The sequence below is a fragment of the Giraffa tippelskirchi genome, chromosome 5 (genome assembly GCF_054371585.1).
Source record: "Giraffa tippelskirchi isolate mGirTip1 chromosome 5, T2T-mGirTip1v1.2.pri, whole genome shotgun sequence".
Classification (NCBI taxonomy): domain Eukaryota; kingdom Metazoa; phylum Chordata; class Mammalia; order Artiodactyla; family Giraffidae; genus Giraffa; species Giraffa tippelskirchi.
In genome coordinates this window covers 34,463,750-34,479,336 of record NC_137279.1, presented here as the reverse complement: position 1 = coordinate 34,479,336, position 15,587 = coordinate 34,463,750, and the positions used below count along the sequence as shown (strand labels likewise).

At 41.4% G+C, this 15,587-nt stretch overlaps 2 protein-coding genes across 30 annotated transcripts in view; one reads left to right on the top strand and one right to left on the bottom strand.

Annotated features, from left to right (window-relative positions):
- Positions 1 to 15,587, top strand: part of RERE (arginine-glutamic acid dipeptide repeats) — a 408,969-nt gene that overhangs the window by 294,538 nt on the left and 98,844 nt on the right. The gene's annotated exons all lie outside the window — the stretch shown is intronic.
- On the bottom strand, positions 647 to 4,727 carry LOC145506283 (L-lactate dehydrogenase B chain-like). Of its 2 annotated transcripts, XM_081490518.1 has the most exons (3): positions 2,182 to 4,727; positions 1,914 to 2,007; positions 647 to 1,357 (listed from the first exon to the last, which is right to left on the bottom strand). In XM_081490518.1, exons 1-3 carry the CDS (start codon positions 2,424 to 2,426, stop codon positions 866 to 868), a joined length of 831 nt encoding a protein of 276 aa, XP_081346644.1. In that variant the 5' UTR covers positions 2,427 to 4,727; the 3' UTR covers positions 647 to 865. The 2 variants fall into 2 exon arrangements, with proteins under 2 accessions (XP_081346644.1, XP_081346643.1); XM_081490517.1 differs by having other exon boundaries at positions 1,914 to 4,727.

The window sequence follows — 15,587 nt, the reverse complement described above, 5'->3', positions numbered from 1 at the left end:
CCAGCAGACTGAGAAGATGGTGGACTAGTGTCCCAAAGAATCACCTCACCTGAGTTAGAACTCAGACTTCTTTTATACTAAAAAGGAGGGGTAGGGGCAGCTGATTGTCATAAACTGTTGGTGCCAGAATCCTTTTTTCCTGTGCTTGTTCATATAGATCCGGTCACAGTGTTCTTATAAGCCTCCAACAAGGCAGTTGTCATTTTATGTTCTGCAACTTTTTGCTCTATATGAATGGGAAAGTGTTATACCTTTAAAATTCAGAGCCTTGAGAGTGGGCTATCACATATATTTCAGGCTGTGGGCAACATAGTTTAACAGAGGTGCACAACCAGCATGACCACGCACAGGCACCAGAGTCAGAGTGTCAGAGCTGAAGGAACAGGTCTGATATGGAGTCAGGTGTGTTCTTTCCTGTTACAAAAGGACAGACAGACATAGGCCGATTCAGACGTTATATTTTATCATGCGTCACTAGTAATCTGTTATTTCTAAGTGTTTTGTTCATTTCATCTGGGTTATCAAATTTATTGGTAAAAATTTCAAATAATTTCTGAAGATTCTTTTTAATGTTCATAAGATTCTGTAAGTTTGACCTTTCTTTCATTTTTAGTATTGCTCATTTGTTTCTTCTTAGTCATTCTTTTTTTTCTCTCTTTTTTTTCTAATGCTAGGTGGTTTATTTTATTTGTTCAAGGACTCATCTTGCAAGCATTAAAGCAAGCATGGGCTTTGATTCTGGGAGCCCAGATTCACAGACTTAGGAAGACAAAAGTGAACTGTGCTCCATGTACATGGACATAAACTAAAGGCTCGTGGTTAATCACACTGTAGTTTTAAATTTCTACAGCCTTGCCACCAGAAGTCACAGTTCCTTTAAGTCCTTCTGGTTGCCCCAGAGGGTATCTGCACTTTTCTTGAGTTGGTCAACCTCTTCATCCTTCAGCTTCTGGTTGGTAAAACTGGTTAACCCCCGAGCATTCAGAATACATGGAAGGCTCAGGAAGACTTCATTCTCAATGCCATACATGTCCTTCACCATTGTTGACGCTGGGTGATTCCTGGATAAATTTTTCAACATGGATTCAATAAGATCAGCCACACTTAATCCAGTAGCCCAGTTGGTATATCCTTTTAGCTTGATGACTTCGTAGGCATTCTCAACTGCCATCTTAGGTACTTCCTGCCAGTTTTCACTATCATTGGCTGTTCCCATTCCTGGATTCACTTCCTGGAGAGAAGCACCTGCCACATTGACTCCACTCCACACAGCCACTCTTGAGTCGCCATGTTCTCCCAGGATCCGTCTGTGGCAGCTGCTGGGACGAATGCCAAGATTTTCAGCCATCAGTTCAGTTCAGTTGCTCAGTTGTATCCAACTCTTGGTGACCCCATGGACTGGAGCATGCCAGACTTCCCTGTCCATCACCAACTCCCGGAGCTTACTCAAACTCATGTCCATCAAGTCGGTGATGCCATCCAACCATCTCATCCTCTGTCATCCGCTTCTCCTCCCACCTTCAATCTTTCCCAGCATCGGGGTCTTTTCCACTGATTCAGTTCTTCGCATCAGGTGGCCGAAGTATTGGAGTTTCAGCTTCAGCATCAGTCCTTCCGACGAATATTCAGGGCTGATTCCCTTTAGGATTGACTGGTTGGATCTCCTTGCAGCCCAGGGGACTCTCAAGAGTCTTTTTCAACTCCACAGTTCAAAAGCATCAATTCTTTGGCTCTCAGCTTTCTTTATAGTCCAACTCTCACATCCATACATGACTACTGGAAAAACCACAGCTTTGACTAGATGGACCTTTGTTGGCAAACTAATGTCTCTGCTTTTTAGTATGCTGTCTAGGTTGGTCATAGCTTTTCTTCCAAGGAGCAAGCATCTTTTAATTTTCATCCATAAGAGAGCAAAATCTAGCAGAATCCAGATTACATCCACTCGCAATCACACAGTGCTTGGGTAATCCACTTGGTTTCCAGGTAATGTATGTGAGAATATCTGCTGGGTTGGAAACCACAATGATGATGCAGTTGGGACTGTACTTGACAATCTGAGCAGTGATGAACTTGAAGACATTAACATTCCTTTGCACCAGATTCAGGTGCCTCTCCCCCTCTTGCTGGTGAACTCCTGCAGTTACCACCATGATCTTGGAATTGGCAGTGACAGAGTAATCTTTGTCTGCCACAATTTTTGGTGTCTGAAGGAATAAGCTCCTGTGCTGCAGGTCCATCATTTCTCCTTTGAATTTATCTTCCAAAACATCCGCAAGAGCAAGCTCATCAGTCAGAGACTTTCCCAGAATGCTGATGGCACATGCCATACTGACTTGCCCAATACCTACTACAGTGATCTTATTGTTTGGAACTGTTCCCTCTTCTTCTGCAGCTGGTGCAATCAGTTTTTCCATAAGAGTTGCCATTGTGCCCAGGGGAGAGAAAGTTCTCCAGACAGTGGTAAGGGCGGCACAAAGAAGACAAAGCAGCGTGCGTCTCCTCTCTTCTTAGTCATTCTTAATAGAGGTTTATCAATATTATTGATCTTTTCAGATAAGTAGTGTTTGGTTTCATTGATTTTTTTCTTCCCTCTGTTGTTTTTTATTTCATTGATCTCTCAATCTTATTTCTGTTATTTCTTTTCTACTTATTTTGGGTTAATTTGAATATTTTTTCCCCTAGCTTCCTATGGTGGGGTCTTAAATAACTGACACAAATTCTAATTTGTTGCTCTTCTATTACCTTTTAGTTAAAAAATTTTTTTTAAATTTTATGTGATTTCTTCTTTTACCTGTGTGCTTGTGTAGAATTAAATTGTATAATTACCATGGATTTAGGATTTTTTTTCCTCATTCCTTCCCTCCTTCTGGAATGTTATTGATTTCTAATTTAGTTCTGTGGTGATCAAAGACTACCCAGTGAGATTTTAATCTGTTGAGATCTGAGACTTGGTTCTTGTCTCAGCATGAGATTTATCTTGTGACTGTTCCATGTGCACTTGTAATGAACTTTTATTCTGCAGTTATTAGGTGTACTGTTTTATAATTGTCAGTTTCTTTGGGGTAGTTGATATTCTCTGCCTTATTTATTTATTTTATTTTTGACTGTGGTGGGTCTTTTTTTTGCTGCATGCCGACTTTTCTCTAGTTGCATAGAGTGGGTGCTACTTTCTGGTTGTGGTATGTAGGCTTCTCATTGCGGTGACTTCTCTTGTGGAGCAAAGCCCTAGAACGTGGTGAGCTTGCTTCACAGCTTGTGAGATCTTCCCTGACCAGGGATCAAACTCCTGTTGCCTGCATTGGCAGGTGGATTCTTAACCACTGGACCACCAGGGAAGTCCATTCTTTTGTTTAGTTGTGTTGTCAGTTACTGAGAGATGTATTAAAGTCTTTCACTGTGATTGTGAATTTGGTTATTTCTCCTTTTGTCTCTGTTAGTTTTGCTTCATGTGTGTGGGAATTGTATCACTAGGTGCATGAGCATTTCTAATACTGATCTTGCTCCATGTACTAAGCCTGTTCCCCTTTTGGTACAATCCTTTTTGTGTCTAATGATACCCTTTGTCTTGAATTCAGTTTTGTCTGAAATTAATACAGTGCTCTAGCTTTCTTATGGCTCTTGTCTGCATGTGATGTGTCTTCTTCCAGCTTCTTTGAATCCTTTTTTTTTTTTTAATTTGTTTATTTAAAGTACCTCTCCTGTGTCCTTTAGCTTTCTAGTTGTTTCTTGCTTTTTTTATCCCATCTGGCAAGCTCTACCTTTTGTTTGGAGTGTTTAGTTCGATTTAACGGTGCAGATGATTCTCAGATTGTATGAAACTTTAGCCCCTTACTTTTTTAATAGCAGAGCTAGTGTCGTTGGAGAATCACATAAGTAGTTAATATATTATTACTTTTATGGCCATGTGATGTTACTTTTGATTCAATGGTGAACTTGCAAAATAGGTGCACAGTTCTTTGTTTGCTCATTACCATTAATATGTATTTCTTATCTTTTTACTTCTTACATAAAAAAGTTTTGTACTGATATAAAGGAAGAATATGTAATAAATGTGTTGGCTTCTCTTACTACAAGAGGGTATTCTTAGTAACTATGGGCATACTTCTTAATGCATGTCAGCAAAAATACGTTTTGTTATTGTTGTTGTTTACTTACTCAGTCATGTCCGACTCTTTGCAACCCCGTGGACTGCAGTATACCAGGCTGCTCTGTCCATCACCAGCTCCTGAAGTTCGCTCAAACTCATGTCCTTTGAGTCTGTGATGCCATCCAACCATCTCATCCTCCATCACTCTCTTCTCCTCTTGCCTTTAATCTTTCCCAGCATCAGGGTCTTTTCCAGTGAGTCAGCTCTTCACATCAGGTGGGCCAAAGTATTGGAGCTTCAGCTTTAGCATCAGTCCTTCCAATGAGTATTCAGGGTTGATTTCCTTTAGGATTGACTGGTTTGATCTCCTTGCTGTCCAAGGGACTCTCTCAAGAGTCTTCTCCAGCACCACAGTTCAAAGGCATCAGTTCTTCATTGCTCATAATACATTTTATTATGGTTTACTATTTTATTTTAAATTGTGAATGCCTAAAAATGCAGAATTCTTAAAACTTATGTAGCATATGTTAAATAATATGTTAAAATATGACAAAGCAATGATGCTCTCTCTGAAGGATCCAAGATAGAAATGTTTCTATGTGTTTCTCCTTAAGGAGTTTTCTTTTAATTCAAATATTAAAAAAAATTATTTATTTTGACTGTGCCGAGTCTTCCTTGCTGCACAGTCTTTTCTCTAGTTGCGGTGAGCAGGGGCTACTCTGTAGTGGTGGTGTGTGGCCTTCTCATTGTTGTAGCTTCTCTGTTGCAGAGTATGGGCTCTGCAGCAATGGCTCAGTAGTTGTGGTGCAGAGCCTTAGTTGCTCCACAGCATGTGGGATCTTCCAGGAATAGGGATTGAACTTGTGTCTGTTACATTGGCAGGTGGATTCTTTACCACTGAGCTACCAGGGAAGCCCCATATGCAGTCTTATTTAGGCTTATCTGTACACATGTAGCTTATATATAACTCTTAAACATAATTGCTGTGTAACATATAAATGGCCCATAGTATTCTAATGAGATTAATTCAGCCATCTTTAAATGCTTACATTTATTTGTTGTCTTATTAATACAAAATAGACCTTTATATTTATGGTTGGAAGCTGCAGCAGGGCCCCATATTTTGAGAGTTAAGTTTTCCTGGAGGATACCATGCTGACTTATTTTTACTAAATTGATACTGGATTTTATTCTTTGATCTCAGATATCTTTCCCATTTCATAATAAAATTCGGATTCTTTGACTTCTCTTTCTCAGAAACTTATTTGCATGCTTATGTTTACTTTCACTAACACTAAACATATATATGTTCACTATATATAAGTAAAATTTATAATCATGCAGCAAAGATTTCACCTTTGCCTGGACAGTTTTATTCCCTGAAATATGGGTGGCTGTTAGACATTTGGATTAAGCTTTTTACATATTCAAGAGAGTATGTATGTGTTTGCTTACTTATTTATGCACACCCACATCTCCTTCAACAGAGGATTAAAGGCTTCCAATCGCTTAATAGTTAGTTTTTATCTCTGATCTATAAATATCACTATTTGTTAACCATTGAGTATTAATCATTTTTGTTTTCTGAGCTATAACCCAATGCCTGGTACATGGTGGAGAGAGACACTATAAATGTTTGTTGAATGATGCAATAAGTAAATCAGGTTCAAGTCCAAACCCAGAACTATTGTTGTAAAGTTGGCACAGCAGAGTAAGCCTACACTCGGAATCATTTTCATGTTCCTCTCTTTCACTCTAAAAAGTTTAAGTCTATAGAACTTCTCTCAGAGATTTTCTGTTTGTTCTTTATAAATGGACTTCACTGAAGCACTTGGCCCTGAATTAGCTTTGCAGTGCTCCAGACTTAAATGGATGTTGAGTATTACCCAGCTCCCAAATAAATAATTCGTTGCCAGGAGGCCCTTTTATTATCATTTGTCTGGTGGCTCAGACGGTCAAGAATCCGCCTGCTGCACGGGAGACCTGTGTTCTATCCCTGAGTTGGGAAGATCTCCTGGAAAAGAGAACGGCTACCCACTCCAGTATTCTTTCTTGGAGAATCCCCATGGACAGAGGAGCCTGGTAGGCTACAGTCCATGAGGTTGCAGAGAGTCCAAAAGACATGACTGAGTGACTAAGCACACAAATTACATGATCAGGATTCTCCTAAATTGATTCCACACTCACACCCTTTACTTAAATTCTCCTCTTTTTATTATTCTCCATTCAGATTAGTCACTATTACTTGGTTGGAGGGTGGTAGTTTAGTTTCTGTTTATGGAAATCCAGTAATTTTTAAGAACACCTTATTTAAATCAGTCTTGACAAGCACCTTTGCTAGTGTTTTATTTATGTCATAGCAGGATATTGGAATCTTCCTCATATTGTTAATGATAGTAGAAATAAAGATGCAGAAAGAGACCATTAAGTTGAAGCTTTCTCATATAACCATTAAGACCTTTTCAACTGATTATCAGCATTTGTTGTTCAGTCGCTATGTCATGTCTGACTCTGTGACCCCATGGACTACAGCATGCTCGGCTTCCCTGTACTCCACTATCTCCTGGAATTTGCTTGAATTCATGTCCATTGAGTTGTGATACTAGCTAGCTAACTATCTCATCTTCTGTCCATGGTGTAGTTTTTATATACGTGTATGTGTATAACCATTTTTGTTCAAAACCATTTTATTTCTCCTTGTGGTCAGCTCTGTCTGTATGTCTTTTAAAATGTGGCACATACACTAAAGCAATACTTGCCAGTTTTGATCAGCATGGGGTGACAAGAAATTATCTTCAGTTACTCTGAAAGCTCGCCTTGGTGCAGTAAGCTTTTACGAAAGTGTAGGCATCACGTGCTTTTTTTCCCTTGTGTTTTGTCTTTGTCTTATTTCATTTTTCTGTGTGTAAGTGCCTTTGCTAAGCCATTCTCTCTCCTGCTCAGCTTTTTGACTGAATTTTCAACCAGACATCAAACCTTAAGTTTATCACTGTTACTCTCATTTTACTAGGTACCAGCTATTGGTCAGCTGCCTGATGTCATTAATAACAACAATATTAACAAGCTATAATAAAATTAAAATGTACTTGTTGGTGCATGTTTAAATGTTAGGTGAAAATTTAAGTGCTTCTTATGAATGATTTCATTTGATCTTTATCACAATTCTGTGAGAGAAGTGTGGTTAGCACCTGCAGTATATTAAGCACACACTACCGTATACACAGAATGTTTTAAACTTTATGTGTCAGACTATGCTGCTGCTGCTGCTGCTAAGTCGCTTCAGTCGTGTCGGACTCTGTGCAACCCCATAGACGGCAGCCCACCAGGCTCCGCCGTCCCTGGGATTCTCCAGGCAAGAATACTGGAGTGGGTTGCCATTTCCTTCTCCAAAAGGGAAAAGTGAAAGTGAAGTCGCTCAGTCGTGTCCGACTCTTGGTGACCCCATGGACTGTAGCCTACCAGGCTCCTCCATCCATGGGATTTTCCAGGCAAGAGTACTGGAGTGGGGTGCCATTGACTTCTCCGTGTCAGACTATGAGGATAGTCCAACTCGAGGCCAGCGCCTCATCACAGTCCTCTTGAGAATCTGCACTTTGGGCGATTTGCTGTTCAGCCAATTGAAAACCCTTCCTGCTGCCACCTGACTGTGTGTCTCCCTTTGTCCTCCTAGGGTCTCAGCAAACCAAAGCTTTTTCTTTTGTTCGGCCAAAGTTAGAAAGTTCCTTTGCTAATTAAAAAAAATTTCTGTCTCATAAGATTTTTTTCCCGTGCTAAATACTGATAAAATGTTTTGAGGCTTCTGTGGTGGTTTGAAAAACATCTACTATAACATCAGTCAGTTGGAATTTTAGCACCTGTGAACCTGTATGAAACATTAATATCAATATGGTAAGTATTTAGCAAGTCAGGATAAAAGCCCTTAGACCTTTTACATTGAAGAAGAGGCTTTAATACAATCATTCATTCATTTATTTATTCAGCAATAAATGTGATGGAGTCACTGCTCTTTGCAAAGCCCTTATGGGAGAGCATTTGATGAGTGTTGAAATCTAAGTAAGCGTTTAATCTTAGAACAAAGTAGGCCCATGAGTTTTAAAAGGACTCATATATTAACATAACTTCTGAAATGTAGAGTATTAAGATTTATAGTGTTTGTACTAGTATGTGTGTTTCTTAATACTAGTTTGAAATATATTTCAGAATAACTTTTTTTTTTTTTCCCAAAGCTCTCCTAGATAAATTTTTTTACCCCAAAGTTTGAAGGTCAGTGTAGTGGTTTCCTGTGGCTGCTCTGGCAAATTGTGTACCGTAAACTTCGGAACTTAAAGCAACAGATTTCTCACAGTTCTGGAGCCCAGAAGTTCAAGTCAGTTGGGCCATGCTTCCCTCTGGCTCCTTGGGGAGAATCATTCTGTGCCTCCTCCAGCACCAGGCGGCTTCAAGCTTTGTGGGGCTGGGGGCCACTCTCTCTGCTTGCCTTCGCTTCGCCGTCTTCTCTGTGCATCTGGGGTTTCTCTATCCCGGGTTTGTCCACGGCCCCTCTTTTTGTAAGGATGCTGGTCATTGGATATTGGGCCCACCTGAATAATCTTCTCATCTTAAAATCATTAACTTCATCACAGTCATGTATGTAAAGACCTTTTTCTCAAATAAGGCTGCAGTCGCTTGTTGCCGGGGTTTGATGTGGAGGTCTTCTGGTGGTTGTTTTTCAGCCCCCTACAGCTGGGTTTTACTGTTGTATACAGTGTTACTAAAATAAATTGTAGTACTTATTTTTAATTTTCTGTAATGGTTTGTTTCCTTCCCCTTTCTATCAGTTATAATTTACTTAGATTTAAGTGTGAACATTATCATCTTGAGAATGTAAAAATATTCTAGTAGTGACTGTGATATTTCTGTAAAATCTGAGAACATTTGATTTATAAAATACTGACATATTTGTATTGGCATAATGTACCATGTATTTGGCTTTCTTTGTACAAAGAATATATTTATTTAGATAAGAGAATTATCATCTGTGGTTATAGATTATCATAGATTATCTACAGATAATCTATAGAATCTATAGATAACCATAGATTATCATCTATGGTTAACCATGTTAACTGACTTATTCTGACCTGTCAGGTTGCTGAGTATTTCTTCCTTGGCTCTACTCTAGATGGTCCCAGCCTGCTCCTCAGGGGCTCTTGGGGGCAAGGTCTTGTGCTGCTGGTAGGCCTGGTCTCGGGTGGCCTGGGGTCAGCCCTGGCTACCTTTGAAGCTGTTCCTTTCTAAAGTCTCTGCCGTCTCTTCCATTTCCTGTCCTTCAGCTCTGCCTTGGCCAGCTCTCTTCTCTAGGAGACAGACATTTCCCCATAGCCAGTCACTCTCAGAGCTTCTTACATCACCACACCACTTGCCCATCTTTGCCTATCTTGCTGCCCTGCCTTTGGTTAGCTTCCTCCTTGACCATAGAATGGGTTGGGTGTGTATTCCAGCGTGTGTGTGTGTGTGTGTGTGTGTGTGTGTACGTGTGTATACACATACGTGCTCAGTCATGTTCAACTTTTTCAGCTCCCTGGATTGAAGCTCTGCCAGGCTCCTCTTTCCATGGGATTTCCCAGGCAAGAATACTGGAATGGGTTGCCATTCCCTGCTGCAAGAGATCTTCCTGACCCAGGGATCAAACCTTGGTCTCCTGCAGTGTTAGGCGGGTTCTTTACCTCTGTGCTACCTGGGAAGCCAGAAGTGTTCCAGCCTACTCCAGTACTTTGGAATACTAGCTCTTCAAGGATTTGGGGAAAGGATGGCTCTAAATTTTTCTCCCCTTCCCACCCCTTCCCCCAACCATTTCACCAGCGAGATACACGTTTTCATGTGTTTTCCAGTCTGACTTCACTTGTTGCCTCTGTTGTTATCATGCTGGCAGCCATCACACAGAATCTTTTGGGACTGTTGAGAGTTTGAGGTCTTTGGTTTAAAGCGTAGTATTTGCCAAGTTTGGTAGTCTTCCACGGTCAGGCTCTCTTCTGCTGCTGCTGTGTTTTGAAATCGTACAGTTTTTTTCCTTTGTTCTTTCAGACCTGTTGTTAGACTGAGAAATCCAGAATGGTGAGGAGGCTAAGCATCTCAGGTTCAGGGTGAGGCTTCTTGGTTCTCCAGGGCCGTTGCTGGAGTCACTTCTGGGGTTGCCCAAAGCCTTGTTGCTTGTTTCTTAGTCTCTCACTTTGTTCTTGGCTGAGGTTTCTAGATAAAAGAGCAGTCACTCAGAAGCGTTCCCACCTCTGTAGTCTTGCATGCTTTGCTGTGTGCCTCTTTGATTTTCGTTGTTCCATTACGTTATCATTGCAGCCAGAAAGAATAATGCACTACTGTTTACACAGCCTTAAAATTACTCGTCAAAAATCATCAAGGTTACTGAGCCCTGTGGATGGGAAGCAGTCATTTCTGCACTTAAATTCTACTGAGTAGGAATTCAAGCACTTTTTGTAAAGGGTCTCTCTTAATACTGATGCAGTTGATCTTGAGGTTGTTTTGTTTATTTATTTAAAAAAAAATTAACTGTAGGAATCTGGTTATAATTGACCTGTGGCTAACCTTTCATGTGTACTTCCTAGTTCACTTGAGCACTTAGGAATGGGTTCGCTAATGTCTGCGTAAGGGAATAGAGCTATGTTTTTCTGTCACCCTCTAGGTTAGAGCTTCCCTTGCCATTTTTCTGTTTTCAAGACTGTGAAGATTCTAGGAGTAAGTGGAAAAAGTGTTTTAATTTCCACTGTGGCCCTGAACAGTTTCTGCCTGCGATCTGAGATAGGTCTTTCTAAGCTGACAAATAATGACAATTCCTGACTCTGCCGGGAGTTTTTCTCTCTGTGGCTGGAGTTACTCCTCATTCTGTATCAAGCTGGGTCTTCTCATCAGTGGATTTGTGTGCTGAGTTCTGAGGAGCTGGCCTCCCTTTCCATGCGCTGGACTGGTGGCTTCGATCCGCCACAGCCCAGCATCCTTTATGTCCTGGGCTGAAACTCACACAGAAAGCAAGAGGAAAGGTTTTGTTTCTGGGAAGCGAGGTTATATACTGTGAACTGTGTAGATAATTATGCATAATTTCATTTAAAGACCCGTGGCATGAACTAATCCAGCTTTTGCAGAGACCTGAAAGTTAAGACATTAACCTTAAATTCCTAAGGTGTAAGTGAAGCATCTGCAATAGCTGGTCAGTGTTTGGCCCGGGCAGTTTGGCGTAGTTCAGTGGCTATATCGTTTGTTTACTTTTCTAAATGAATGTATTAATATTTCCATTTATTTTTCTATGGAATATCCTTTAGAATTTTACCTTTCAAAAACATCTGTGGAACTTTCCTGATGGTCCAGTGGTAAAGAACCCATCTGCCAGTGCAGGGGACACAAGTTCGATCCCTGGTTGGGGAAGATCCCACATGCCGTGGGGCAGCTAAGCCTGTGTGCCACAACCATGGAAGCCCTCACGCTAAGAGCCCACGCTCCACAAGAGAAACCGCTGCAATAAGAAACCTGAGTGCTACAACTAGAGAAAGTCTGCATGCAGCAACAAAGACCCAGCCTAGCCAAAAATAAATAAAAATTAAAAACAAAATCAATAAAAAGAAAGAAGATTAAAAACTGAGGGGTTCTGAAAAATGACCCAGTTCAGCCCCTCTGTTACAGAGGAAGAGTCCAGGGGCCACACTGCTGCTCAGAGCAGGGTCCTCCAGGCCCCTCTGCCCAGGCTGCTACTTCCCCCCAGGACAGCCTGGCACCTCACTCCTGAGAGCCCTCCAAATCAACAGATTCTCCGTTGTTTCCCTTCTCATCCCCATCTTCCATCCTGTCTTCTCTGTACTGTAGGGTAAGTTCACCCCTGTGGTGCTCTAAGGCATACTCACTCTCCTAGCACCAGAGCGCTTTCCCATGACACTCATCATGTCCCATCCCTTCTCAGTCAGCCTCCTTAATGGAACATTTCCTCCTTCCGGAATCAGGCTCAGTGATGACCACATATCTTATTTCATCCTAAACAGGCCTTCAGAATAGATTCTATGTTCTTCCTTTCTATAGCTAAGAAAACTGAAGTTAAGAAAAATAATTTGCTTCTTATCACACAGCTAGTGGCAGGACAAGTGTTTGAATCTAAGGCAGAGCCGGGAGCTTTCTCTCAATTAGATCTCACCTCTGAAGAACCCCCCAAACCTTTATCTTTGGTGCCAGCCTCTCCTCAGGTTCTCCTGTCCAGGTGTTTATGTTTGTAAAGACAATGTCAGATTAGATGCTAAAAACAGACAAATGGTCAGAAATGGCTAAGACTTGGTTTGATCTATATTTTAAAAATAGTTTACTGACCTCAGCTGATGTGCCATCATTTGGTGTTTGCTTTGTAATCACCTTGTGGTTGAGGCCCCTGTTCTGTGGGTTTAGAATATCTTTGAAAGCACTATAGCCAGGAGATGGTGAACTGTTTTCTAGATACATATGTGAGAACTGCAATGAGAAATGATACAGTGTTGTATTAGCCATGGGAAATTGTTATAAGTGAGTTATTGCCTAGACATAACAACTGCCTTTAATTACCTGCTCCTAGAATAGTGTTTTTAATTTGACTATTGTCTTTATTAAGTATAGGCATGCTCAGTCCCTCAGTTCAGTTCAGTCGCTCAGTCGTGTCTGACTCTTTGCGACCCCATGAACCGCAGCACGCCAGGCCTCCCTCCTGGAGTCCACCCAAACTCATGTCCATTGAGGCGGAGATGCCATCCAACCATCTCATCCTCTGTCGTCCCCTTCTCCTCCTGCCCGCAATCTTTCCCAGCATCAGGGTCTTTTCAAATGAGTCAGCTCTTCGCATCAGGTGGCCAAAGTATTGGAGTTTCAGCTTCAACATCAGTCCTTCCAATGAACACCCAGGATTGATCTCCTTTAGGATGGACTAGTTGGATCTCCTTGTAGTCCAAGGGACTCTCAAGAGTCTTCTCCAACACCACAGTTCAAAAGCATCAATTCTTTGGCTCTCAGCTTTATAGTCCAGCTCTCACATCCATACATGACTATTGGAAAAACCATAGCCTTGACTAGATGGACCTTTGTTGACAAAGTAATGTCTCTGCTTTTTAATATGCTGTCTAGGTTGGTCATAACTTTCCTTCCAAGAGTAAGCATCTTTTAATTTCATGGCTGCAATCACCATCAGCAGTGATTTTGGAGCCCAAAAAAATAAAGTCAGCCACTGTTTCCACTGTTCCCCCATCTATTTGCCATGAAGTGATGGGACCAGATGCCGTGATCTTAGTTTTCTGAATGTTGAGCTTTAAGCCAACTTTTTCACCCTCCTCTTTCACTTTCATCAAGAGGCTCTTTAGTTCTTCTTCACTTTCTGCCATAAGGGTCATGTCATCTACATATCTGAGATTATTGATATTTCTCCCTGCAATCTTGATTCCAGCTTGTTCTTCTTCCAGCCCAGCATTTCTCATGATGTACTCTGCATATAAGTTAAATAAGCAGGGTGACAATATACAGCCTTGATGTACCCCTTTTCTTATTTGGAACCAGTCTGTTCCATGTCCAGTTCTAACTGTTACTTCCTGACCTGCATATAGGTGTCTCAAGAGGCATATCAGGTGGTCTGGTATTCCCATCTCTTGAAGAATTTTCCACAGTTTCTTGTGATCCACACAGTCAAAGGCTTTGGCATAGTCAATAAAGCAGAAATAGATGTTTTTCTGGAACTCTCTCGCTTTTTCGATGATCCAGCGGATGTTGGCAATTTGATCTCTGGTTCCTCTGCCTTTTCTAAAACCAGCTTGAACATCTGGAAGTTCACGGTTCACGTATTGCTGAAGCCCAGCTTGGAGAATTTTGAGCATTACTTTTCTAGTGTGTGAGATGAGTGCAATTGTGTGGTAATTTGAGCATTCTTTGGCATTGCCTTTCTTTGGGATTGGAATGCAAACTGACCTTTTTCAGTCCTGTGGCCACTGCTAAGTTTTCCAAATTTGCTGACATATTGAGTGCAGCACTTTCACATCATCATCTTTGAGGATTTGAAATACCTCAACTGGAATTCCATCACCTCCACTTGCTTTGTTCGTAGTGATGCTTCCTAAGGCCCACTTGACTTCACATTCCAGGATGTCTGGCTCTAGGTGAGTGATCGTACCATCGTGATTATCTGGGTCATGAAGATCTTTATTGTACAGTTCTTCTGTGTATTCTTGCCACCTCTTCTTAATATCTTCTGCTTCTGTAAGGTCCATACCATTTCTGTCCTTTATTGAGCCCATCTTTGCATGAAATGTTCCTTTGGTATCTCTAAGTGTCCAAGTCTTTGTGACCCCGTGGACTGTAGCCTGCCAGGCTCCTCTGTCCATGGGATTTTCCTGGCAAGAATACTGGAGTGGGTTGCCATTTCCTCCTCCAGGGGATCTTCCCAACCCAGGGATCGAACCCATGGCTTCTGCATGGCCGGCGAATTCTTTACTGCTGAGCCACCAGGGAAGCCCTAAGTATAGCAAGGTTAATCATATTACGTATACTGTTGATCTTTAAAATCTGCTTTGTGGAATCATCTTGCTGTTTCAACAAAACAAATAGCACTCTAGTCACTGACACTTTTCTGTTTTTATCATACATTTATTTCATTATTTTGTTTATGTGTGTGTTTTCTCTTCTCTGAGTTACTCCTGACTAGCCAACCCAATGTAAGCAAAGACCTTGTGCTTGCCCCATCCCTACAGCTGGAGGAATCCTTGAGCTCATTGTTCCCAGCAGATCGCCGATCCTAACATGCTCCAGTAGAGGTGTCGGGGGCAGGAACTGAGTCTTAGGGGTCCTGGACACTGGGCTAACGTGGAATCCTCGCTCTGCTGCTTTGTAGGGAGGTGGCCCGAAGCATGATGTTGAGCCTCTTGGTTTTGTTGCCTCATCTGTAGCACTCTTGCCTCAAAAGAGTGGTATGAAATGATGAAGTTATATACTGAGTAAGTTCTTTGCACCTCTGGAGAAGGGAATGGCAACCCACTCCAATATTCTTGCCTGGACAGAGGAGCCTGGCAGGCTACAGTCCATGGGGTTTCAAAGAGTTGAGCACGACTGAGCAACTGAGCCCATACACAGATGTACAGGTCCTAGCACAGGCAACACTCAGGAAATATTGTTCCCCCTCTCTCTTCTCCTTTGTGACCTCAGGGGCTGCCATAATTTCTAGAACATTGTACTTATTCAGAATGTGTTAGAGGGGGAGAGTTATTCCAGTGAAGATGTATTTCTTTCTGAAAATTAACTGAATCTTTCCTTCAGCCCCTACTCTCAGCAGTTAAATTCTATGTCTTTACCTTTATCTCTCAAATGTGTGTCCATAAGCATATTTAGAGAAATTTATCCTCTCCAGCACTTAAGTAGCATTGTTAGGAGTGACAGTGGCCAAAGAAAAATAAGCATTGTGCTTTCAGTCTGAACTCTAGGTTTTGAATGTATGTGTGTATCATGTTTTGAGCTTTGTACTAGG

Coding starts and splice junctions, on each gene's coding strand:
- LOC145506283 (XM_081490517.1), bottom strand. CDS start 2,426: ATGGCAACTCTTATGGAAAAACTGATTGCACCAGCTGCAGAAGAAGAG. Junction 1,358..1,913: donor ATCTGGATTCTGCTAGATTT/TGCTCTCTTATG, acceptor CTGAGCAACTGA/ACTGAACTGATGGCTGAAAA.